Source organism: Cyrtonyx montezumae, unplaced genomic scaffold (genome assembly GCF_038088225.1).
Source record: "Cyrtonyx montezumae isolate F1298 unplaced genomic scaffold, pur_monq_1.0 scaffold_6, whole genome shotgun sequence".
In the NCBI taxonomy this organism is placed as follows: domain Eukaryota; kingdom Metazoa; phylum Chordata; class Aves; order Galliformes; family Odontophoridae; genus Cyrtonyx; species Cyrtonyx montezumae.
In genome coordinates, this window is record NW_027072067.1 from 13,580,675 (window position 1) to 13,608,006 (window position 27,332).

The window sequence follows — 27,332 nt, forward strand, 5'->3', positions numbered from 1 at the left end:
CAGAGATTAATTAGTGTTGACTTTAATTAAACTTCTCCTATATAAAGTTTAGAAGCTATCATGTTACATATAAAAACATTCTGTTTGATATCAGCTACAAGGAAGGATGGATTCAGAAATATCAGTATGAGCTTGCTTTAGTCACTAGCTCATTTGAGGCAGCAACACTTCCAGTGATTCACATCTTGGCAGCATGCAAGAGCTTTAAGGCCCAGATTCAGTAAAGTATATAAGGACACACTTGAAATCATAAATGGATAGTCTCACTGGAGCTACTGAAGAGTTTCAGTGCTGAAAATACCTGTGATTTTGTTATAAATCCCATGAGATAACTCATTCGCAGGAAAGCTCCACTTTCTAAGTACACTCCTGCATGAAAAATAAGGCCCCTCCTAACCAGACATCCTCCACACCTCTGTGCTCAAGTGCATGGCTCTAAGTGTTGTCTCCCATTCATTCAATTGAAGGAGCAAGGGCCCTTCACTATTGCTTTTAAGTCAGTCTGACCAGAAGGTGGCTGCAATTTCCTGCGAGCATTTCTCTTCTCTATGTTTAAGTTAGAAATGTTTGGTACCATTGTGTAAATATTTTTAATTCTATGTAATTGCTAGTGAGTGAGTGCTACACACTGGGGTCATGCCTTGTTTGTATTTTTTTAATTAGATCTGAGGAGAGAAAATCCTACCAAATAAATCACGTGCCCGAAAATAAAATTCTAATATTAAAGATAAATTAGAATATTTTCAAAGCTTTAACAATTATCCATAGTGTTCTGCTTTGCTTTTAATTAAATGCTTAAGCCCTTCAAAGGGATTCATTAACACATCTGCAATTCAGATTAATTCATTTTGTCACTGCTGTTTTGACAGATGGCCATATGTAGGATATGGTATTTTTCAAAGCAATCAGGCCACATGAGAAAAATTTGACAACAGATTGTGTTAATCTTTGAGGAAGTTTAATAATACGTTGAAAAATAAAAAGCATATAATAAAAATATATTTTCAATAAAACAGTACAAGATTTGAGAATTGTAGCTCTCTTGTAAACTATTCAATTACTGTTTGTCTCACTGAGTGCTCCTCATGCATATCATCCCTGGGTCTTGGAACTGCTCCACGTTTTGAGCCTTAAGGGCTCATCCTTCTCTCTGATTCTTGTGCACAGCTCCCATGGGCAGCAGCGAGTTACCCATCAAGAGGAGCTCAGGCAGCTGAAGCTTAGCACCAGAAAAGAGTGCACTTGCTCCCACCACCAAAAGATCTGTTTTCAGATTCACTCACCACAAAGCTGGCTATTCTTGAAAGCCTTAATCCAGCAAGCATTGCAACTCAGCGCCACACTGCAGCAGAGCATTTGAGCTCAGTCTTAGCCTTAAAGCATTCAAGTCTCTTTCGATTTACAGTTAAAATTAAGCTTTGTTGGACAGCAGCCTGAGCCCTGAGCACTCTGGAGGGCTGATCCCCCCACTTAGGAGAGCAGCATGTGAAGGACCTTAAGGTTGCAGTTCAATTTTGCTGCCGTTCAGACAGAGCCCAGACACAGCTATGGAGCCATCACTTAGCTTCACATTATTAATTCTAGCTTAATTTTTCTGTTTTTCTTCTTCCTTTGTACTTTTTTTCTTCCCCTAGGCATGTCTGTAGCTCTCCTCCACAGAATCAGAATGCTTCCTGATATTGAAATGCATCGGAAAAATTGAAACATAGATGATTTTACAAAATTATGGGTTATTCAGCACTTCTGAACCAAATTCTCATCTACCAACAGCTTCAGTGAGACAAGCCAGATAAGTCAAATACAGTCCACTTCTATCAAACAACGATCCAAGAAACAGTCAAGGAAATGAAGAATGCACTTCACCAATCCTGAAAAATTAAATGGGTGCCTGTGTGCTTCCCACATCCACACCATTAACATTATTAACAGTGGGATGCACACCCAGTCAAAAAGGCAGCAGTTGGTCATAAGAGATTCAGTTCTTTTTAGAAACATCCTGGAGACAATAAATTCACATCCTGAATTAGGCCTCTTTATATTATTATTTTTAGATGGAAAAAAAAAATTCTGGCTGATCTGTGGTTAATCGATTCATCTTTTTATGTCAACTGCATTTGAAAAACTGCACTATGTTCACTATGTTCAATATGTACAAATGGGACTAAATAAAACACTGATGATGATCTAATGCCCTGAAATTCTCATTTGTTTAACTTCACCATGTATTTCAACACAGGACTGTTTCTGTTTCTCAGTACACTTGTTGGGGATTCAAAACACTGCCTCTTGAAAGACCATTTTATGATTCCTTTCAATCTTATAGAAAATGTAAAATAATGAATCAACAGGCAGCAAGCCCTACACTGGTCAGCAAGGAGAGCCAACCTGAGGCCCCCTGGACTCACCCAAAGCCCCAAATAAAGGATGTATCAGCCAATCTCAGCACTGGCACAAGGGCGGCACCCCCCTGCTATGCAACAGATGCTCATTTAGTGTTGCTCATGTCTTCATCACACCTAGCACCCAAAGCAACAGATGTTAAGGGAGAAGAGATGCTAACCCCAGCCACAAAGCCAACAGGAATGAGTCCTCAAGCAAAGAGGAACTATGACTGCCCCACAAGAAGTAAAAGGAAGAACTGGGTTTGAACTGAACTGCAACTGGGTGAAAACACAAAGAACCACACAGGTGGAGGTGACTGAAGTTGGAGGCCCAGGGAATGGTTTTTCCCATCCCACGGCTGATGGTCCCTATGAACAGTCGCTGGGAAGCGAGTCTCCATTGGCTAATTTACTTTCTTTGCAGAGCAGCCAGTATTTGTCCACTTTTCAAGCAGATCCGGTGCAGGGAAGGAAACATGGTGGCTCACCTCAAGCTCCTCGGGCCGAGGATCTCAGACCATTCATGAGACTGAGGAGTGAGATGAAAGCTAAAGGCTTGCTAGGGGCAGGAGAAAGAGCTGACCCTGATCTACAAATGAAACCACCAGTAACACTTTGGGATCAGACTACAAGAAGAAATACAGTGTGTCTATCAGACTTGTTCACACAGGCCTTCCTGGTTTCCTTTACCTTCCATTGGGTGCAGTAAGCATCAACGCAAGGTAAAAGCATAGGTAAAAGCAGGGAACAGGTTTCACTTCAGCTTAGAGGCTGAAACTCATAAGCTCTTGGATACTTCTAATATGACATCATTACACTTTTGACATTCTCAAAAAAAAAAACCCCAAAAACAAAAAAAAAAAAACAAAAAAAACAATGTATGAAATCAATAAATCTCTGAAAACGCCTTCCTGGTAAGAAGACAGCAACAGGACAAAACGTTGGTAGAAAAGCACTGATGTCCACACAGCTGGGTCTCATTTGGTAGAGAGGCAGGAGACATGGACTGAAGCAAAAGAAGAGGACTGACCTCACTACATGGAGACACTGGCCATGGAAAGATGCAGGAGGGAAGCTGCGGGGCAGAGTAGATCCAGCACAGCAAAAGGCTGGAGCAGAAGGGACTGTGGCAAGGGGAGAGAGCAGTGTGAAAAAACAGCAAGTCAAGAGATGAGGAACAGACTCTGGAAGGGCTCTGCTCACAAATAAGGACAAAACCTCTACGAGATATCTGCAGCCACTTAGAAAAAGAGATTCAGCATGTGGTGTTGGAGGAGGACACTGAAGGTGACAGCCTGAATGTGCCTTTTAGGATTTCTCTGCTTCAGCCTCAGGATTTTATCGAGAAAGACAGGCAGGAGTTAATGCTGCTAAGCTGATACTAATGACTAATTAGTATGAGTTAAACTGTTAATTAGAAATTAGGAAAGTAGCTGCAGGGGTTCAGAGGCAATGCCTGCACAGTGCCTATGGGAATGCGAGCTGAGCAAGGGTGATGCTGGTGCCATGAGATAGCCCTGGCCAGCCAGGCAAGGCTAGAAGGGTCTCTGCCCACAGCTCTGTGGGGCTGAAACCCCTATCCCTCTTCTTTCTGCCCATTTCTCCATTTCAATGAGACACGCATGTGAGTTCAGTCCCAGCACTTGTCTGTAGACCAACCTGCACAACCAGCTCAAAAGCTTTCGTAGTCAGGAGCACACCTAACCCCTGGAGAGGGAAAGAAAGCAAAGCGAAGAGGCAAAGACACCTACAAACTGCATGGCTGAGATATTCATTCTGAAGACATGCATCTTTAGCCAAGAAACTGTGACTCATCGTTTAATTTTTCCAGGACAGAAGATCTAGAAGTGATTCATTTGGTCAGAAAAAAACAGTCCTATCATTTTTCATTCTGGGGTAGTGTTCATTTCAGATCATTTCTACCAATTTCCTGTTAGCGGAATGAAAGCAAACTCTTACAGTACCAAGACTTTGAATCTCCCTTTACAGTAACTACAGAAACAACTGTCCTTGGAAATGAACCTAAAACTCTTTAACTCTTTCTTTAAGAAGTTGTTGCAGATTTGATCATCTTCAACAGAGCAATTAAAGCAAAGCCAGAATGCTTATTTTGTTTGCAGAGAAGAAACTGATTGAAACCATATTTATAGCCTTGGAGCAAAGTCGAAGTCCTTCTGAACTATTAGCCAAGTATGCAGATTATTAATTGCCATAAAAGCCATTTACAATATGCATTTGATATCTGTATTGTTAACAGGGTCTCCTTTGGTCCAAGTAAAATGGCTTAGCTGGATTTTCTCCTCCCTAGACTGAGGCTGGAAAGCATCTGATATGAATTTCAGCAAACACAGCACTTCCTTACTGAAATTCCTGTGCGTATCAGACAACGCGTCTTAACCTCAAAAAAGAATTTAGGATGTAGATCATAATGTCTGAAATTTTCCTTCAGTTTGATTTAAAAGCAAAATAAATAAATAAAAGGGGGAGGGAGGGGGGGAAAAGAGCAGTCCTTCATTTTAATGAGATTCCTGGTATTAAGCTTTGGTCTAAGCACCCCTTTCTGGAGATGATCTAAGTTATTCCTCACCAGAAAGGAAAATGCCAGCATTGCTGGCGGATAGATTAACAACCTGAAGCCCTTCTATTTGCAATACAGATCTAAAAGACGCAGTTCTTCGCAAAGAAAACAGAGAGAGCGCAGCTGCCGGAGCCGTAGCCTTAGCAACCACACCTGTTTCATACTCACGTCGGCTTTCATACATGCTCCTGGACTGGGCCCAGATTTTGAACGGATCTGGCTTTTTCTGCCCAGAAGAAGCGTCGGGTTGGTCGGCAGCCGGCGGCTCGGCAGCGGGGTACTCCGGCAGCACCTGCGCGCTGTGAGCGGGGGACGCGGTGTGCCCGCTGCGGTGGCTGGAGACGCTGTGCTGAGAACTGTTTTGGCTGTCTTTCCTTTCAAGTGGTTGCTGTAAGGAAGAAAGTGAGTGGAGAGAGAGAGAACAGACGGTTATTGGTCTTTGAGTGGGTGTTTTCCATCAATTTTTCTCCCTGCTTTGATCAGGCTTTCTGCGTGCATGTTAAGTAAATATATAAATCACAGTTTTGCTGCCACCGGTTAGTGCTGGGCACGATTAAATTCCCTGATGACACGTTTTGATAGACTGACAGAAAGAGATATGCAAAACAAAGTCATTTATCATAAAAAAATGCAGTTCTCCATCTTGCACGTGAAACAAATCTCAATCTCATTCTAGGCTGCAAGTTTCAGCATCCTTTTGCCTTCCTGAGTCAGAAAAACTCAACTTCCTTCTACTCAGATTGCATTCAAGTCTGACTCGAGCCAACAGAAATATGACCAAATTTCACTGTGAGAACTTGAGCACCTCTCTGCAACAGAGCCAGGCACAGTCCTTACTGTGAACAACACTTTTCCCTTGCAGCCCCCACATCACAAGTGGGTTAACAACTGAGTGCCAATTTCGTGTCCCTGCTTCCCAGAGCATCCAGACGATTACAGCAGGCCTTCACAAACATGAAAATTAGACATTTTTTGTTTTTTTATTTCTTTAAACCAATTAAGCATGTTAGGAGAGGAGTAAATATGTGCTCCTAATTCAAAGCTCATTGAAAAGCAGTATCTCAAGAGCTCTGTCTGCTCAGTATTTAGCTAAGCAGGGTACATAATTCTTCAGTTTGCAGCAGTGTGCCCAAATGAGGCACAGATCACATTTGCATTGTGGAGAGAGACATACAGTTCAGCGGGCACGGTGGTGATGGGCTGGTGGTTGGACTAGGTGACTTTAGTGGTCCTTTCCAACTTTAACAATTCTATGATCTGTACTACTCAATATGCAGCAAAGTTCTCCCTCATGAAGAGCTCCCCAAAGGCTTTTCAATGGAGATGACCTTGGCTCAAAGGCTGCATCCCACCTCCCACCTGCTCCTGCACAGGGAACCAGTGCGTTGTTCTTACAACACCCACGATTCCCAGGTCAAAAGTGGTCTATCAAAAAAAATAAAACCTCCCACTGACTGAAAACACTGCAACAGGAATCTCAGCTTTGAGAGACACTACCATAGCAAGCCCAGTTGGGACAGGGAGCAGAGCAGGGCAGTATGGGGGGCTGAGTGCACACGGGTGTGGGGACCCACTCCTTCACTCCCAATATAAAACCTCAGGTGGCCAATTGCTCCACACAAACTGATGACAGAGAAGAAAGTCACTGTACCAGCGTGCCCTTTTCTGAACCTTAACAATAATCTTTTCTGGTTTTCAAATTGCACATATTTTTGGGCTTACATTGAGACAAAAAAAGGAAGAAAAAAAAGCTCCAGCAGTCCAAATGGTTTTGACATTGCAGCCTCACATTCACATTGCTGTTCCACCACTAGCACTTTTTTAAATGTTATCTTGATTGACTAGAATGTGAAAATGCCTTTGTCCTTTAAAGTAATTTTGAACAAAGCATGCCTGCTGTGATTACTCATCCACAGACTTTCAAATACAAATATCTGAAAAAATTTCAAACATTTTTAGCTTTTTAAGTGGTAAAAGAAGCTAATTCACATGCAGTCCTTCAATCTTTAAATGCTATAGTCACTCCTTTGTAATTAAAAAAAAAAAAAAGTAACACACAAAAAAACCCCCAAAACAAACAAAACCAACCAATCCACATTACAATTCTCAATCCAGCCATCTGGATTGCTTTGTTTGGTCAAACTACTGAAATAACTAAAAGCATCCTCTGAAACTTCAGGTCAATCTCACTGGAAATAGCTGGTTTACAGAACTTGGAGTATGGGGATAAAGATGGGAAGCTTTATTAAGTTGTTGGGGACATCTTGAGAACTCTCTGAAAACATTCTGATTTGAAGTGAAACAAAGTTGGAACTTGCAAGAGCACTCTCACTGTATGATATGGAAGGCCTAAATACTGAACAATCCATGAACTCTGTTTTCTATTTAGGTTGCACATGGAAGTGTCAGCACATTTCAAGCAAAACCACCTCTAATTAAACGAGGGTTGCAATTACAAGCACACAAGCACCTTGCAAGAACGGGAAAACTTATTCAGAGAGACTGTTGTTTTTCCCAACAGTAGTATCTTCAGAAAGGCTGAAATGTCTCAGTTTGGGAGCTGAAGAAGACAAGAGAAGGGGCACTCAACTGACCAAGGCAGCAAGAGCATCTCTGCCTGACTTTGCAGAGTCTGTGCTCTTCTCTAGAGTTATAGATAAGACTAAATAGCAATAAATAGCCTGTTAAAATACTTTTCTTGACCAAAACTGGCTAGAAATGAAGACGAGAATGACAACCTCGAATCAGCTAGGCAGACTGTGCAGTGAAATAAAAGTGCTTGGAAAAACCATTCATTTTGCTCTTCTATAAGAGCTAGGACTGAAAAAATGGAAGGCTGCTGCGCCTCAAGCTCTATGCAAGCCCCGGGTCTGAGATGCAATTTAAGCTGTCAGCTTCGCTTTGCTTATGCTGAAAGTTTGTAGTGCTGATCCTGCAAAATGTAAGATAGGGAAGATATAGAGGATATGGAGGTGGCTGCAGCTGGGGATGTGTTGGGAGGAGGAACCTGCATCTCAACTGACCACAGGTTGTGGCACCTGAGTTCCAGGCATAAAACTGCAAGAGGGAAGAGCTGCTGTGGTTTGCTCACGTAGTGAAAAAAAAGGTTTTTCAATGGAGAGGGAAGCACCATACACGTGTGTGCTGTGAGACACTTTCTCCTGACAAAAACAGGACATCAAGCAGTGCTCCAAGTACTGCCCATCCAGCCAAAAAACTTAGGGAAAGGCTGTGCATAGGAATTGCATTTTGGGTCACCACTCAGCCATGCTGACAGTGTGCTTATTTAGACCCAAAAGAAAAGCAAGAAAAAACCCGTGGCAGTTTCTCCTCCTGCAATGATGCTGCCTTCTGACAATCGTGCTGGGGAGTTTGTGCTGTTTGGGAAAGCTGGTGCTGGGAAAGTGGTGACAGCAAGCAGAGCTGGGAATGAGAATCTTTGCCCCCTGGTGGAGCGTTTTGATGCAAGCAACAACAACAACAAAAAAAAAACGAACAGAAAAGTTTGTTTTCATCCATGTTATAGCAGGATAATTGCAGGGGAAATTGCTACACAAAGAGAACTTGTTCGCTGAAAAAGTATACCCACAGGCAGTCAATACAAAAACATTGTCTATTTGCATTTAAAGAAGAATCAATGGGAAACTGAGCACAAAGCAGCAGCACAGGGAGCTGCTGCGGATACAGCCTTGGGCACAGCATAGGTGGGAGGAAGGACGTGAAGTGCCCAGTCCCTTGTTGGGCTGCAACTTTGAGATCTGAAGAGCTGGCACTGAAGATTAAAAAGAATACAAATCATTTGGCTCTTTCACCAACATTAAAAACCCCTCTGAAAAGCTAAGAAACGCAGCAAATCTCATCGGAAGATGCACAGGAGAAAAAATACAGACCAGGAAAACTCAGCTCAAGGTAGAAACCTATTCCCAGACCTTGCTACAGCTCCTGCACGAACAAAGACACCTTCTCCAAGCTGGGACATACCCAACAGCCTGATGTCAGCCTTCTGGGAATGCAGGAATGGGGCTGGCTGCTAAGAATAGTGCTTGGTGGAGAAGGAGACAGCTGCTAGCGGTGCGTCAGGAGTGTGTCGGGACTTTGGGAGGGGATGGGGGCAATCAGAGCAGACTCAGCACTGAGCCGGGAGGAGCAGAGGACAGAGAGCTCATGCCAAACCCATCCCAGCAGGGAGAACTGTGATGGGATTGGATGGGATAGGATGGGAACAAAAATGTGCAATGCAGGAGCATAGTGATGCAGCGGTGCACATCATCGCTGCTAATTGTCAATGCAAATGATCCGGCGTGCAGGCAGCAGGAAGAGGAGGTTCTGCTGCTTGTGCATCCTGCGCTTCCAAGGCCACAGCATCACCTGGGGCTATAGCAGAATTTACTGGAGGCAGCCTAAAGCGAGGCAATAGGTGAGGAGAAACGCACGAGGGGCTGCTCCCCAGGGCTGACCAGCTCATCCATGCAGACAGGAGGAGGCAATCTACCACCGCCTGCAGACAGGTGTAGCCCTGCAGCCTCTTTGCTCCCCAGGCAGGATAACACGGGTTCAGCTGCTGCTTGGACTCAGGGCTTACTCCGACTCCAAACAAATGTGGGCAGAATCCAGGGCTCAGCTGGTGCAGCCAGACTTGGAATTGAGAGCACAATTCCTGCTCCGACTGAGGGAAAATGTGCAGGCGGGAGCAGAAACGTGCCAGACGTGGACGTACCCTACACGCTTGCTTCTGTTTTACCAAAGGCTGAATTAATCCCTGCATATGACATAGAAGTGAACGCCCAGGGTCTGACATGCATGAGCCCTGTGAGGGAGCACACCCCGTGTTCTGCCTCCCCGCATTAATGCGAGCTGACAGTGGTATAGGCCTGCCCTCACGTGACTGTAATCAGTGCTGCCCTAACCCATCAGAATCACATTAATTATTGCAGGGCTTTCTTTGGGGAAGAATAAGAGACCTCGTATTGTAAGCAGAAGCCTTCTGCTCAGCCCCTTAGCGAAGCTCTCATCCGAGGTGCAGCACTATGGCCAGCACCTGGCTCTAGGGACGGACTCTGATCCCTGTGGGTCCCTTCCAACTCAGGATATTCCATGAAATGAGTGTCCTTCTATTTGCTTGGTGCCAGCTGCAGGGTTTGGTGCCCATCAAGGAGTGTGGGTCAAGTTAAGCACCATCTTACAACACAGCAAAGATCTCTCCTGCACTCTGATTCCCCAGAGCTACTGGGAGAGAAAAGCCCTTCCCCATCATCAGAGAATTCGACACTTTCAAGCTCAAGTATTTCATTTCCTTTAAAATAAAAGATTTCTTTCTTCTGCATTTAAATAGCATATTAATATCTTCCACAATATCATGCACGGAGCTTTAATGACACTTTAGATCACAGCTTGCATGCTATTAGCTAACATGTCACCCAGCTAAACGCTTTACACGGAAATAAGATCAGAAGGGATAAGAAAGGGATAAGAAAACACCCTTTTTTTTTTTTTTTAGCAAGGAAACACACCTGCAGCACAACCCTGCTCAGTAGGAAAATGCCTGCAGAGCAAGCACTCAGACTGTATTCACATGAAGCTGCACACACGCTCTGCTGGGGCTTTGTCTCTCCTGACACACTGCTTGCCGCTATATTCTCGCTGTAATTCAGCTGAGGGCATCCAGGAAAACTCAGGGAGTTAATGGGAAAGGTTGGTGCCCACAAACACACAGCAGAAACTGCTATCTGGCAAGAAGGTGGAGCCTCCTGACTTTCCGAAAGGAAACAATAGCTTTTTTATTTTTGGTAAGTTAAACAGCAGAGAGGCTCATCAGCCAGGAAAGGGGATCTGCAAACCTGAGGCTTTATTTGAACACCGCACTGCATTCCCTTCCTATCTCCCCATGCAGTACGAGCCACACAAGGTAACCACGGCTGCAACAGAATGGCAACTTAAAACGATCAAAACCCACAAAGAAAACGAGCCCAACTCATCCCTCCTCCACCCAGACGGACAGACACACGTAGCAGCGAGAAGTGCTTACCGACTTTGGGCTCTTCTTTGGGACCGGCAGTCCTGAAAAATGGCAATAAGGGAAAAAGAAACATTAGCATCTAACCGTTACCTCCTCGTACAGACCGAAAAATACAAAAACAACCCGCCTAGGTGTTTCATCCGAACGCAGCCATCTGCGGAGTTATGTCAGCTCTCGCTCTCGCGTCGGAGTTTCCAGTCTGTTCATATCGAATCAAAGCCCGGGGAGAGGGGGAGCGAGCGTGCGGCAGTGGGGGCGCGGGGGGGAGAGCTCGCTCCGCATGAGCGATGCTGACTTGTGCCGCAGCTGCCGGGAGCGTGGAGAGGAACCCACAGCCCCGGCACAGTCCCAGGCGCTCCCCTGGCTGCCGGCTCGCAATTAAGCTGAGGATGTTTCCTTTTGACGCGATCCGCTTGTCGGTTGCACCGAGCCAATCACAGCGTTGCGGGGGGAACAGGTTGCTTTTTTAAAAAGTATTTCGTTAGGAATAGATTATTATTATTATTATTATTTAAGGGAAATGTGCATTGAGCTGCGAGGCGAGGTGAAACAAAAGCATGCAGAGGAGCGAGCTTTTATCCCTAAAAGCGTGAACGCTGTGGAGAAAACACGCTTCCTTCCTGCCCATCCTGAGTATAAATGTTTGAAGGCAGAGGTTTTATCTGCCAGCTGCAATCTCGGGGCTTGAAAGCAGCACTGCGAGTCCTAACCCCAGGGGGGTGCTGGGGGGCTCAGAAAAAGGGGGAGGCTCACGTAGGTAGCATTCCATGCAGAAGGAGAGCACGGGAGAAGGTTTTTTCAAGGACAGTTTTGCATTTCGGAGCAGCCTGTGACAAGTGTGAGCCAAGGGAGAACTCAAGTGGGATTTCTACCAACTACTTTCCGCGTGGCTCCGTTCCCAGCAAAGCAGACACTTGTCGGGGCAGTTTGTGTACAGCGCAGGACAAGCTGCCCCCTGGGCACACTGCAAATCCTCCCCCCATCTCCTGTGCTGCTGGAGAGGAGGGGAAACCCTGCTTTGCTCTGTGCGGCTCTCCAGAAAACAACCGTAAACCAAAAGGCAGATTACCCTCCACACTAAGTGCTCAGCAATTCAGACGTCTGAAATCTGCTTTTGTCTTTAGGATGCGATTTATGTGGCGTTTATGCTGCATTATGTTTACCACTTCATGCATTTTGTCTGTGCTAAGAACCGTGCCCTCATCTAACTTTTGCATGGAGAATAAAATACGTGAAGCGAGCGAATTACAAATGTGTCTTGAAAGAAGCTCATTTTAAGGTAATTAGGGAAATGCTAGTTCTGAACTGGGAAGTTCCACAATTAAAAATGATAAACAGAGCTCACTTTGCTACCTGCTCCCAGACAGAAACAAAACCTGAGTATTCCTAATGGTACGTTTTCAGTTTTTGAGGAGTATGTGTGCTCTGCACATCACTCTGGTGCATTTCCAGGCAGATGCAAATACCCCTCCAGGCAGCGATTGATCGAGGGACAGCAAAACATCAAAACTGTCTGAACTAAACAACTAAGGCTGTAGCTTAATTTCTGCTGACAGTGATTGTGCTTGCATAACGGGCCTTAAAAAGTAAAGCCCTAATTTTTAAGAGGCATCATTTATCATAGACATAAGCACACAGATAGAAATTCTCCCTCTCCCTCCTTCCACATGCATGCACACACGTTTACTCTCCCCTTCCAAGAGATGCTCTTTCCTATTAAATCAATAGGTAGAACAGATCTCCATGCATGCATGCACCCTTGGCCGACCAACGTGAGCCTGAAGAAGTACTACAGCAATTTACTGCAAAAAACAAAGCTGAGATGCAGCTGGGCTGTTGGCTCAAACTGTACCAAGATTTAGTGTGTTGCATCACAGCCATTAAACGTTAAGATTTACTAAGTACGAGCTACTGAGCAAACCTTTCCTTCGAAGTTTGTCATTAATTTCAGCTGTCCCAACCCCAAAGAGATGGGAAACGGTTGAAAAATGACAGAAAATGCACACGAGGCCATTGTGTGGAGGGTCCTTCGGAGGCCGATGAATCTCACAGTGTCACTGCAGAACAAGCAGTAATTGATTTTTTACCAAAATATGTGACTGCAGAACATGTTCACAAACGCTGCCAGTTTTTCATGGGACAAGCTTCCAGTCAGGGGAATAACCTGTCTGTGCATTTTCCTGTGTCTGAGTTATTTATTCACCTAATTAGGGACCGATTCCAAAACCCCAGCTCTAGACACAGCAGGCCAAATGAGCCAATGATAGGCATAATGTCTAGTTTCCATGCTTAGATGATGGAAGGGATGCTGTATTTAACAGCGAGGAGCACAAAGCCTGCATAGGTTCTAATTCCTGGGTGTGCCACTAGCAAAAAATACACCAAGCTTTTCCAAAATGTCTATGGCAGAAACAAGTGCCCACACCTCTGAATTCAGGATTGCATTGAATATGATTTATATTTGTCTTTCTACTACATTAACCACATCCCATCACTGTCCAGGCACTGCTCATGCTTCACAATGCCTGGCTGTGCCCATCTTCCCTGTTCTCTTCTGAAAGCTTTTAGGAGGTACCACACGTAGACCTGACACCCAGTCTACTTCTCTTCGCTGTTTCCTAGTGTTTTGGTGGTCACAATAACAACATTCCCATCCCTGGCTAAGAGAAGCCACAAGACTTTGCTGCCGCTCCTCAAATCTGATAACAGAGCAGTGAGAGTTGATATCAACACTGTTCGTAATGCAGCTCTGGGATTTAATCCACAAAGACATCTATCACTTGAAATGCATCTCCTAAACTTGGGGGCTTTTGGAGGTGCAGACTGTAGAAGACAGAAGGTAGAGCCATGGAAGAGGCTCCTGTCATCACAGAGTTAACCGTGTTTTAAAACAAAGCAGCACATCTGGTAAACAATGTCAATATGACCTAAACCCCCTTGAATGGGCTCATTGTAGCTACTTAGAAAATGTGACTGGAATTAAATTAATTAGAAAACAGAAATTACTCTCCTCTAAATAACAATGTAATAAAGCAACTGCTTAATGAAAAATACCAGTGATCAGTGAGCAATCCGCAAGCACAAAAAAACCTCACAGACTCATCAGTAAGGGAAGAAAGGCTTCATACAAGGTTAGTAAAAAATGAGTCAGAGGCAAGGATCTAAATTAAACTAATTATCACAAAGATTATTACATTTATCTTAACAAAAACCTCTCTCTTTTTTCCCCAGCACTCCCTAAAGCTCTATGTACAGCTGGCTGCATCCATCTGCTCAACTACGTTTTGTAATGTAGGGAAAAAATGCAAATCCTTACGCAAGTCCTGTACCATGACTTCAGCACTCTTAATGCTTTTACCCATCAGGATCAGCTTTCTGTTGGGAGTGATGCAGTGCACGAAGTGAGGCCACAAAGCAGTTCATTCCGTACTATCCAGCACGTGTTACTTCTGCATTCTTCTGCAGTAAAACTTTTGAGGCAGGGAAGCTATAAGTACACCAGCCTGAGCTGCATGGGGACCATCGAAAAACCCTAAGGCAGAACTGGAAACCACCCTACATATTGCTGCAGTGCAACATGTGGCAGACCTCAATTTGTACAGGAATGTTGTCTCAAACCCTCTGACTTTATGCAACCAAAATAACACAGCAAGAGTACAACATGTGGCAAATTCTGTTCCAGTGAACATATATGGAATACAAATCTGCACCGCAACCTGGGCTGGATTTGGGTGACAGTTCTCAGAAGGCGACAGGCACTCACAATATTTTCCAGATGGACACAAGATACATCACACCTCGTCCCACAGCCACACATAATAGAGATTGTGGATTAAAATGATCGAAGGCTGAGTATGAAGGAAGACATCCAGTCCTCCCCTCTGGACAGCTTGGTCACGGGAAGGTCAGATGGCAAGAATAGTTCCCTCCATCAAATAAATAAATAAATATACACATATAAACATATTACAGCAAGGTTTCAACCGACACTGGAACAATTCAATACCAGTTTGCACAATCCACCACAGGACAAAGGTACCTGAGATTGCTAAGAGCATATGCAGAAGGTGGACATATTTACTGCTTACAACACCAGCTGCTACTGCTAAACATTTTTTTGGGTTTGGAAACAAGCAACTGTGATGAGATGTTCACTTCTCGTGATCACTTAACATTTCCAATCAGGGCACTGTGTGGTCCATCTGTGTGCAACAACAAAAAAGCCATCGGTGAGCCCAGGTGTAAAGGTCACTGGTTCGGTTTTGCCATTATGAGTGAAGCCCAGAATGCACAGCAGCTGAAAATTAGGGGGAGAAGGATCAAAACACAAGGAACGGAGCATTTCAGACTGTGTCACAAAGGTTAACATTATAGAGAAAATGTTTCTGCATCTGAAAGAAAACCAACACAAGTTTTCTAAATGGTGCTGCTTACACTGTGCTGAATGAGAGCCAAAGGCTGTATCAGAGAAAGGAGACACTTTGAAAGATGAGGGTTAAAGTCAGGGAGTACACAGCCACACAACTGGCACCTCACATCGATCGCGTTCTTCTACGTGCAAAACCAGGAACTCTAAATAATTAACGCTAATGGCCATTAGTGCTGCGGGGGCAGGGCGGGGAGGCTGGTGGTGACAAAGCAATCCCCTTGGTTCTGTATAATCCACCGCCAAAGAATTTTTAATAAAGGACAAATATTATTTAACAAAAAATAGATGGAAGTTGATCTTTTCCAGACTGAAGAAAGAACAGAGCAGCACGCCAGAGTAACTGGCAGCAGGAGACACAAGTCTGCACACAGCCACAAGGAGCACCACCAAGAAGAGAAGTTCCTTGTCCCTGCCTGTCATCGTGATCTGCAGGAGTGACACTGCAGAAACACAGCTCTGCAACACAGGTTTAAAATGAGAGAATAATGCACACTGAAGGAATTTAACCCTGCTATAAATCAAGTTTGACCGACCAAATAACGTGAAAATTGCCACGTTTCTATTAGCTGTATGCTAATGCTAACAATGTGGTGTTTTCAAGAGACCATCTCGGGCTTTCTTAACCCACTGGCACTTACAAAGAATATACACAGTACATTAAAATCAACAAGAATTTCAGTTCTAGGTGCTTTAAAGATGCGTAACCGTGTTAACTCCAATTACTCATTCTCGGTCAGGACGTCAAACAATTCCTCACAATCCCAAGTTCATTCATATTTCAGCATCTCAAACCAGGGGTGATTCTAGAAGCAATAAAGAAGATATGGGCCAATAAAATGCTATTTAGTTACTACAAATACATAAATTTAACTACGTTGTAAGAAACATATGGCAAAGCCAACACAGTAAGATAATAAAGCAACTAAAAACCAGTGTCACCCTCATCCATCTAGCCAATGGTTGGAACCACGTCAGCCACTGTTATGACTTTATTTATGAAGTTCATTAAAGAAGAGCTTTTCCTAAAGCTCAAGCTGTTGGAGTCGTTTGCTTAAATGAAAAATTTGGTTAATATTTAAACAAATACATACATATCAGATTTCTTAAACCTCGGGAATCTGAGAAGGTGAATATCAGAATCAGAAAGCAATTAGAAACCCCCATGTGCTTTGCATATATATATATGTATATATGTGTGCATGTGTACACCTGTATTGCATATATTTTTAATGCATTTTCATGTACAGAAGCATATATACGTGGCTCTGCATGAAGACACCTACCCTTTCTCAACAGCACCCAAACCCATGAGTTGCATGCAACTTCAGGAGCACACTGTGATCCTTTGAGTGTGCTGCAATTTATTATTGTCCCTGAGGTTAACTGCAATAAATCGAGGGTTCTGTTTCTGGCTTGGAGAGGCTCGGTCCCAAACTCCACTCCTCAGCTGGCTGTCCCATAGCATGGGCATGTAAGTCCCTAAAACAGGTGGCACCTGATGGGCTATCTCAAGGGACCCTCCATGCTTAGCATGGAGCAGACCACTAGAGAAGAAACCATATTTTACAGCTGTCACCTCCGTATTTATTCTGCTCAGCAACTGCTGTTTGTCTCCAGACTCATTACATTGTTGTTACAAGGTGTAAATCCACGTGCTCAAACCTGTTTGTCTTATGGTGGGTTCTATTATTTTGTATTTGGAGAGCAGCACGCACAAAGGGGATGCTTGCAAATAGGGCCCTCCTGGCATTAGTTTGCTGTTGATATTAATAAGTAGCATCCATTAACAATATGCTAATATTTACAAAATGCTTAGCCAGATTCAGCCCCAGGGTGTGCACATGCACACACGGCACACTAAGGCAGAAGATCTTTATGAAGGACAATGGATTTGCACGTGTTGTCAAGAAACGTAACCTTATCAATTTAGAGTACAGTTTTCTATGAAAATAAACCAGCAGCTCAGTGTAATTCCATATATGTAATTGTGCACCTCAGGAACCAACCCTACCAACATGACCTTCCTGGTCATGGGAGCACCATTCCCAGCTGCACCACCGCCCAAAGCTCACCCTTCCTGACCCAACTCATCTGCACTACCTGCCCTCCTGGCTCCCCACGTACAGCTCGAGGTACACTGCAGGTTTGCTGGCACAAAAGGCACTGTTTTAACACTCTTAGTTACCAGCACCATCACAAAGAGGAGAACACCTGACCGAGGAAAAAGAAACACTAAGCGAAGAAACAGAAAATCCCAACGGAGAGTGCAAAATAAATAAATAAATGAGTTTAGCATAGAATTAGAGACATGAGGACACATATTTAAAAACAATCTGTCTCAGAACAAAACCATCTACGAGTGCATTATAAAACCATCTTTCTTCCTCGCTTTTGCCCACCTGCTATTGCTTCTAATGAGCCTCCGAATGCATTTAATTAGCGTGATAAACAAAGACCTTTCTTGGATTCTTGATACCTCATTAATTCTGCTATGACTGGTTATCGTAATGCCAAATCAGGGCAGCAGCCACTGCACCTGCCTGCAGTGTGGCAGATAAAAACCCACTCCTTACAGGCACAAGCTCACTAAAATGCCATGCAGGAGGGTGTAAGGGCAGGAGGAAAACCAGGTGGAATAAACCCCTCTGAGCTGCACAGCTCCAAGTCTGCTCCATTTGCTGTGCAAATCCTGACAAAGATGTAGGAGAAACATCTCCAGTTAAATCTAGTGCCTAGTATTAGGTTCTGCTGTGCCACCTTGTGTTACATCACATCACGTTTGATACAAAACAACACCATGTGGGTTTGGATTGCTCCAGTTCTACCACTTCAGCATTTAGTAACAAAAGCAGATCAAACGTAAGAGAAAAAAAAATACGCACACACACAAAAACAAAGCATATAAAAACACAGCAACTCTCAAAACCTCAAGCTTCAAAAGGGAGTACAAAAGGGTACAGGAAGAATTTCAGTGCTCTCATTTTTCACTTGCTAAGCAACCTCCAGTTCAGTCCGCACCTCAGTACATCCCGCTTTCGGAAAGATAAGGTGGTTCGTGCAATAAAACATCCTGATGGGAAGATTTGGGGCATTTCTTTCTCCCAGTGTTCAGCAATTGCTTTGGTTTTCTTCCTGATTGTACAGCAGATTCCCTGCCACAGAAAGGCAGCCAGGCGTCTAACGCGCACAGCGCTGCTATCGCCTTGTCAGCACGCGACCTTATGAGAAAGTGAAATTACACTGTGATTCCAAATATGTTAAACTGCTCATCTCCTTCATAATCAAAGCACAGGTTTCCTCCCAGTCTCGAGGCACGCTGCATGAAATATCTTAAAAGTTGGGGAAATTCTCTCCGCCCTTAAAATTAATGCAAAGTGTGTAACAGAATGCCAAGCAGTGAATCAGCAGCTGTTCTATCCTGTCCCCTCCCAACCCCCCCGCCCCTGTCCCAGTGACTGGAGCTTGATGACACACATATCTGCAGGACATGAGCTGGGGCACGGATAGGCCACAGTGCCACAAAAATGCAGGGCAGCAGATGTGAAACTAACGCTGACCCAAAAAGCAGATTTTACAGCACCTCTCCATTTGCTTACTCATTTCTAGAAGAGAAGCGGTGCAAACAGAGTTAACGAGGGGTGGCTGAGGCGAGAACACTTGTGCATCAAACGGTGAGCAGATCACTGTCAGCACTCCGCAAGCACCACACACTGAGAGCTGGAAATTCTGCCCGCAATTAAAATGTTCACATGCCAATAGTGCCAATTTTCCTTTATTATCAGGACTGTGATGTTATAGAGCTGTTGAGCTTTGGAGTGAGGTGCTCCAATGAAAATCTGCGCTGTTTGAAGTTTTTTAACCTTAAGGGTTGAGAAAAGGCAATTGAACATGAACACTGGAGGCTGGAAATAAAAGGACAGAACAGAATCATAAAATCGTTTGAGTTGGAAGGGACCCTTAAATGTAACCCAGTTCAACCCCTCTGCAATGCACAGGGACACCTACAGCTCCATCTGACCTTGGCTGTCTCCAGGGATGGGGCATCCACCACCTGTCTGGGCAGCCTGTGCCGCTGCTTCACAACCCTTATCCTAAAAACCTCTATCCTTATTCCCAATCTAAACCTCTCCTAATTTTGAGGCTCTAAATGAAGTATTAGGTCTTCTGGAGGTTGACACATGAATTTCACTCTTCCTTTTACAACGGGATGCCTTGCATTGAGAAATTCCAGCATGGCCTAGTAAGACTAATTAATTAGTTCCTGCAAATTCACTATTTATATGAATATTAGTAATGCACATCAAACTATTAGGTGCCTCAGCAAGCTGCCAACAATTACCTTTACTGGCTACAGGCATCTGTAGGCATCCAAAGCCTTGGTGAAACCCTACTGCCTCCTGCAGTCTAATGGGAGCTTTGCCTCAAGCTACAAAAGCACCCAAATTCCATCCTTCATCTTTTTGGTAAACACAGTTATCCCAAGCCTTGCAAATTCAGATCATCAAAAACAAACGGCTAATGTCACAAAGATTAACACCTGTAAAGCCCTTTGAAGGAGAAAAACACTGCATAATCCCCAAATATTACATTATTTATAAGACGACCTGATTTTAAACGTTAAGTTTGGCTTATTTTTATCACAAAGAAAAACAAGTTCCTGCTAGCTTGCTTTACAAAACCAATTACCAGTGATCATTGTGTTGTGCTGCATAACAATACACAGCACTGCCCCAAAAAGGCATATCTAACACTCCAGAGCTGTTTAGTGGAAAATTAACTGCACAGCGGATTGAAATACACGCATATATGCAATTCTAATAATGAGTATGAACTTCAAGCTTCTTTTTTAAAAATATAAGAATGTGTAACACTGCCTTTATTTCATCCTTCTCTGACTACAAGTAATTTCTGTACCTGCTCCTCAACAGACTGTCCCTAATCAGAATAAAGCTGTAGGAGAATAGTAAATGCGGCATCAAAACTTGCTTCAAACTTATTTCAAAGTCTCATCAGCTGTTTTGGCTGTGTTAGAATATAAATGCACTCAGCAGAGAGAAGAGAATGGTGAAAATTGACTTGGTAGTACGGAAAAAGAGATGCACAGACTTCTGATGAAAGGTTCCCCAAGATCTGCTGCTCTCCTGCACCATATCTATTCCAGCTTTGGTTTTTCTGTCATTCAATGGAGCTGGGCAGTGTGTGTTGAAACTGTATGAACCCTGACGGGGTGTATGCAACGTATTTGTGCTAGGATTATCTACAGTCTGAAAACAGAAAGATAACACTGCAAATCACTTAAAACATGTTTCATCTCATGTTTATGTTTTTGGTAGACCAACTCAATAGCTTTACTCATTTGATTTCCTTCTTCCCAAGGAAAAGTCTTTAAAGAGAATAGTAACAAAATTAAACAAGAGGAAACAACCGAAAGCAGGTTTTTAAGTGCCAAAAGAGGTTTGCAATTAAATGTGCATAAATCAGGAATGACAAAGTAGTAGCCCTGGAGTTATGAAAGAAATGAAGCACAAATCTTGAGATTACACTTGAAAATGTATATTCTTCACACATATTGTCCTCATTTTTAAAAAGCAATCTACTAAATAGGGGCACCTATGAGTTCTCAAAACTATACCCCCACATGCTATCTCTGTTGGTGCTAATTGCACTTACAATAGCAAGTACCTTACAGCACGCACATCGAAATAACAGACACTGAATGACAAACTGCTGAGGGATTCAACCAACAGGTCTGATGGGAGACACCTGAGCAGAAGGCCCAGGCAGCACCGGTGGTGGCTGACACAGCAGGGTCAGGTAAGGAATAAAGGGAGGACACAAAATGGAAATTTCAAAAACGCTGAGACCAGTGCAGCACACCAAGAAGCAGAGAGGAATATCTGCTCTTGCTTCTGGTGGGAATAGAAGCTGCCACAAGGTGGTGGCCTGTGGGGGACATACAGTAGGAAACTGTATTGTAAGGAAGGCGTCAGTTCCAAGCTCAGTGGGTTGGATTTTTATGGGGGTTTCTATGGATCCGAGTGTGGGACAAAGAGCCCAGTATAATGCTCTGCTCCCTCTGCATTGAGAACTGAAATCTCTGCTGGAAACCCTGAACATTTCTTCCCTTTCCAGAAGCTTTGGCACAAGCACACGGGCTCTGTGGTAACGGTCATCCGATTCCCAGGTTGTGATTTTGTCCTGAAAGTGCTCTGGACTCACTTTTCTCTATTTCAGCAGCTGCTAAGGCAGTCTGAAATATTTTGGCAGCTAGATACTCAAGTGGCTTGACTTTCAGCTTGCACTTCACTGCAGCCTAAAGGGCAAACAGGAGTGAGTGGCTTGTTCAAAAGAGTTCAAGTCTCCACTGAATAGCTGATTGCAGTTCTAATTACCATGGGTTTACATCATTAGGGATAGCAACTGAAAAGGAGCTCTAATTCTAATGCTGAGATCAGCTATAGTTTTTTTCTTTGGCTCATATCACTATATGACTGCTTTCCAACACTTCTTGTAAGGACAGGAAGGTAAAGTTTGCTTTCTATCGGGAGAAAGCAATGAAGTATAAATACATTTTCACTTAGAAAAGTGAGGGTACATCCTCTGAAGCCAGCAGTGGTAGCAGATCTCACTCTACTTGGGTATTTCATGCTGGGTGTTACAGCTCACTTATGCTCAAGCACTGTATTTTGACACACCAGATCCCAAGAGCAATCTGATTTCAATCACACTCTCATAACGTGCATGCAGTTCAAAGTAGTTATGATATACTATTTTTGTAAAGATTTCTCACTGTGCCTGAAGTATCTTCTGACTCTCTATCGGGGCTGGGGGGGGGGGGAACCCAAAGCTGCAGCCAGCACTCTAAAGAAAAAGACACACATCTTCATATGACTATGTGATGTTCCAAGGGCCTGAACACCAGATAAACAGTGAGAAAATAGAAGTCCTTCATTTTACGCTACCAAAAGACACTTCGAGTCCAGAGCAGCTGACTCAAGCACACAATTCTGGCACAAGAAGGAGGTACCTCATCTCCAGGGGAAGCAGTGGACATTAATGAGCCTCCTGTGCCAGGAGCACCCCTGGAACAGCAGGGGAGGCTCCATACAGATAAGCAGCCTCAACAGCTTCATTGCTTGAAAGCTCTGCAATTTTGTTCCACTGCTGCAAATCTCTGCTGCAGTTATACATATTACCTTCTTGAGACCTCTGAGTCAAAGACCAAGAGAGGCTTCCCCACTTCATCCTGCTTCATCTCTCCTGGCAAACATCGTCCATTCACAGCTGAACCATGAACAGAGATTTTACTTCTGACTGCACTTACATGGACAGCAGCACTCAGGTGCCCACTGAAGGGCGTTTGATATTACTTATTTTTTTCTTCCCATAAAATACACTTACTTTTGAAACTCTGGTATTTATCATCTGTGTCTCAAAAGACTGAATTCCATTCCCCAGTTTAATGTGAATTTGGCACTAGAGTAAGCAACTACAAACTGCACTGGTTTGCAGCTGGCATGTGAGTGACATCCCACCTGCATGCTTTTACTTTGATCTGGAGCAAAGTGAGAAGACATCTCTGAGGGGATTATGAAGATCAGGCTCAAGGTCTGTGCTATTTTCAACCTCCCGGTCAATAGAGATGCTGAAAGCTTTGAAGGGAAATGTGTCCATTCAAACCTGCAGAAAAGCTACTCAGCCCAATTCTTGTAACTGTACACAAAACATTCACAATACTGTTGGGTGGATTGTACTGAAAACTAACCTAGAATTGAAAGAAAAAAAAAACGACCATAAAAATCTTATTTAATCTGAGGTTATTTGAAAAATACATCGGTAAGGCATGCAGATACTCTCACTGAGACAAATCCTAGATCGTACTGACCCAGATAAATGCAGCACAGTAGCTTGGCAGAATCACTTGTTCTGAAACAGCCCCCCACCTGCCTTAGCACAGACATGACTCCCTGCAATAGAAGTCACTTGGGAAACAGGGAGATTATTCCAATAGAATGTTGTTTTTATTACAAATAGATTCTGTGCAGAATGGAGAGGTATTTGAGAATTGCTTATTTCAGCCAATCACTCCACGTAGACAAGGCTTCAATGAAAAATGGATTTCAGGTGGCAAATAAGCCTTTGTTCTGCTGTTGCTTTCTTTTTTCAGGAAAGTGCTATGTTTACTTGGTAGGTTCAATGCCTTTTAAACATTATCCTTTTCAGTTAAAAATATCTGAAATAAAGATGTGCCTTTTTGTGACCTTATTAACAATCATTCCCTAAAATAAAGGACATGTGCCATGACATAGTGCATTGCAAGGACAAACACATATACTTAATCCTGTATTTTGTAACCAGGAGTGCTGCCACTTTTACAGACCCAGGCTCTGAACAGAGCTTCTCCACTGCCAAGCATCTCCATGTCGCATCCCCTTCAGACCTGCCGGGCTTCACCTTCTCCCAGCAATGGCTTTCTGCCTCCTCCAGTCTCACCTAGAGGCTCTAATGGCTTGGCACCTTCTTATGACCAGTTTAAAATCACTCACAGCCGAACAACACCCATTTGCTCCTCAGTCAAGATCTCTCTTTGTCTCGAGGACCTTCTCCCTCCTGCGTAATAGCTAGAGACATTGCTCTTATCCCCTCTGTCCCTTCATTTTGCTAAGAGCAGCTTTTCCAATCTGCTTTTCTCATACAGCCCTACCAGCCACACACAACTTTCCTCCCAAACTCCTCAAGTGTTAAGAGTCCAAACCATGAGATGGGCTTAGGGAGCATTTTCCAGCACTGAGTAGGGATGAAATGGCAAAATATAACCAAACCCTACAGAAGAGCTGAGAAAATACACTGAAAATGGAACTCAGGTAAGCAGGTCTTCCACAGGACTGCTCAAAAGCCAACTTTTAATCACCTGACACTGCCCTTGTCATAAAGCATTCATCCCCACAATCTCACAGAAGTCCTACAAAATGATTTTCATGCAGAGGGGACACTCCAGCTTTAGCAATTATATCTTGTTGGGAGTGCAGAAGCTGCTCAGAGCAGGTAGACCTTATCTTGTATACGACTCATCCCCTTCTGATATTTTTCATCCTGATATTAATAATAGCAATAATCACTCTGACAAATCCTTTTGATGGCTCTGAACCAGCCATAGCAGTGCAGGGATGCTCCGTGCAGAGCCCAAATGAATGCAGATGTCTGGCTGATGTGTGGCTGCCCGACAGCAGCTGAGCACTTTCTTCACTGGACACCAGAGGGAGGAGGAGGAAAGGACAACCGATAGGGACACTATGGAAGAACTGCTCTGGGAGCCCAGAATTTGCTTGCAGACAGTGAAGCCTAAAGTATTTCTGCAATGGGATCAAGGAGACTGACATGTTGTCTACCTGGGAAGGAGACAGCCGATGCTCACCACGTGTTTGGTATTTCAATTCAGCAAAAAATAAATAAATTAAAAAAGAGACTCGGCAAGATTACCAGGGAACTATTTACTATCCTATTAAAACTACGCTTTTATTTCCTCATCAAATCTTTTCATTATGCCTTCGAGGCATAAGGAGGATTATTAAATGTCAGCCATAATTCAAATAATTAATGTATGGTGGTACCAGATATATATGTGCTCTCATGGAGAATTAATAATAGCTGCTATCTTTCCTCCAACCATATTTTTTCCAAAATACATATATTAATCATGAGACTGTGGTGCATTTTTTAAGCCTATACAGTATTCAAAGTCTCTAGGGAACTCACGCTTGGAAAATTAGAGAACTCATAATATATTCTGTTCTCTACTTTTTAATTTACTAACAAAATATTAAAGTACAGTAAGCACTTGGAAAAGAAGCAGGATAAGAAAGGCTTTGCTTGCTCTAGAACTGCTAGTAATTGCAGAATCCACGTCCTCTATTCTTTAAAATAGCCCTTCACAAACAATAAGCCAGAGCTGCCAATTCAGAAGGCAGCTTGTCCCTGTTAAATGGACTGGCTTTGGTCACCAATTTTCTACAATTAAAACACTTTGGGAAGGTTTCAGCTCTTTCACAGCCAGCGCTGCTCCCAGGGCTGCGTTCAGCCTCCACTCCTCACTCTAGTCCCTCTGTCCCTGCAGTGTGCCCAGCCCTGTAAGGTGCTGAGCGTTGTCCCTGCAAAACCACCATGCCTCAGCAACACAACCAAAACTGAGCTCAGCTCCTGACTGCCAGCAAATAAACACGTCAAGCAGTATTTCAATTGCTCGCAACCTGGGGAAGTTTAAATCCTCTGCCTCTAATCCCAGCTGCAAGCCAGGTGTAACCATTCCGCGGTGAAAAGTCCATGGGAATCTGGCTTTGGACACTGCAAATTACAGAATGTATCACAAGCCTCCTCCATCCTTCAAAACAACACAGGAAGTGTCCACATTCTTTAAACAAATCAGGTTTTATGTGCAGATCAGGGGATGACGTGTAAGCAAAGGTGTAACCATACAACCCGCTTGCCCCCTACCAGAAGCCACGTGTAGTGCAAGAGCACACAGGAGCTCCGTGCACATTTCTCCCAGCATAACATCAAACAACAAATAATTTTTATCATCTGTGTGACGTGACTGCTGCCACACGTGGCAGTTCCTACACCTCGGGACACAAAGCTTTTCAAGAGACAAATTTAAGGGAGGGGATCTTTCACGACGTGCATGTTTTTGGGTAATGTGAAGAAGAAATCTTTCCGAGCAGTTTTAAAGACGTACCTCCTCGCTGCACCAGCAACGTGACCTCGCTTCCCTTCGGACATTCAATCAGCATATCCACCACCTGGTTGTGAGTGAGGCTCTGCACATTCTTCTTGTTCACTTCGACTATAAGGTCACCCTCCTTCAGGCCCCGGCACCGTGGGCTGTCCACAATTTGTTTCACCCTTTGGCCACCCCCACCAGGACTGTCTGCTATAGTAAAGCCAAAGCCCATGGGCCCTTTCACTATATGCACAGTAATGAGTTCAGGTTGTGTTGCTATTGAAGATGCCAAAGAGACTGTGTCATTGGGGTACCCATGGGGTCCGTTGGAGGAGACCTCAGCCGGGCTGCTGGGTCTCGCTTCCTTTGTGCCATTGACTTTCCCTGTTTTACTACTGTGGCTGGCCGGGGAGTCATAATTTTCCTGCCCGTTCACAATGATCGGCTCTTTGTCCAAAATTGCCACGGACGTCACCAGGCTCGTGTTGGGGTCGTCGGGGTCGAAGGGCAGGGGGTAGCCTCGGCACAGTTCGAGGTCCACGCTGGCACCAATGGGGATGGACTGGAAGATCTTCACAACTTGGGCGTGAGTGTGCCCCAGCACACAGGTGTCGTTCACGCTGACTATGACGTCCCCTGCAGAGGACAGAGAGAGAGATATACCGGGTGCATACGGCTGTACCACACTCGTACACCCCAGGAACACAGAGCTGGAACCCCAGCACCCCATGGGTACCACTCGTGGGTGAAGAGCAGCAGTAGAGCATCTCGCAAAGAAAAGCAGTGGTAACATATGGGCAAGTGAGAACTCTCAGCACACGATGGATTCACCACATAAAGCCTTCACACGCATAAACGTTTTTTGAAAGTGAAAATGGAATTTGGTTCATGCAAAGAAGTAATAAATTCAAGCGACAACGTATCGCCCATTCAGCAGTTATGGCCAGGCCCAGCTCTCACTGTTACACCCCGTTCTACACTGACATCTGACAGGAACAAAACTGAGAGCAGTAACAGAAGGCTGAAATAGCAGCTGCTCACATACAGTGCCATGAACCACGTCTCAGACAGACTTCAGCCTGAAATCTCAGCATTAAGTTACAGTTCAATTCTTTAATGCCGTGGCTGCGAGACAGGGATGTCCGGCGTGTGATGCTTGTGTGAATCCTACCTATCCCTGCTTGCTGACTGGAAAGCTGAATGCCTTTCCC

At 44.0% G+C, this 27,332-nt stretch overlaps 1 protein-coding gene across 17 annotated transcripts in view; it reads right to left on the minus strand.

The window, feature by feature from the left end:
- MAGI1 (membrane associated guanylate kinase, WW and PDZ domain containing 1) overlaps positions 1-27,332 on the minus strand; it is a 286,033-nt gene that overhangs the window by 25,658 nt on the left and 233,043 nt on the right. For 10 of the 17 annotated variants that reach the window (XM_065749531.1, XM_065749527.1, XM_065749532.1 and 7 more), the window contains 3 exons: positions 26,137-26,757; positions 10,985-11,016; positions 5,113-5,347 (listed from right to left, as the gene is read on the minus strand). In XM_065749531.1, coding sequence (XP_065605603.1) covers positions 5,113-5,347; positions 10,985-11,016; positions 26,137-26,757 — 888 coding nt within the window. The remainder of the gene's footprint in view (positions 1-5,112; positions 5,348-10,984; positions 11,017-26,136; positions 26,758-27,332) is intronic. The other 7 variants (XM_065749538.1, XM_065749536.1, XM_065749535.1 and 4 more) reach the window with 1 other exon arrangement.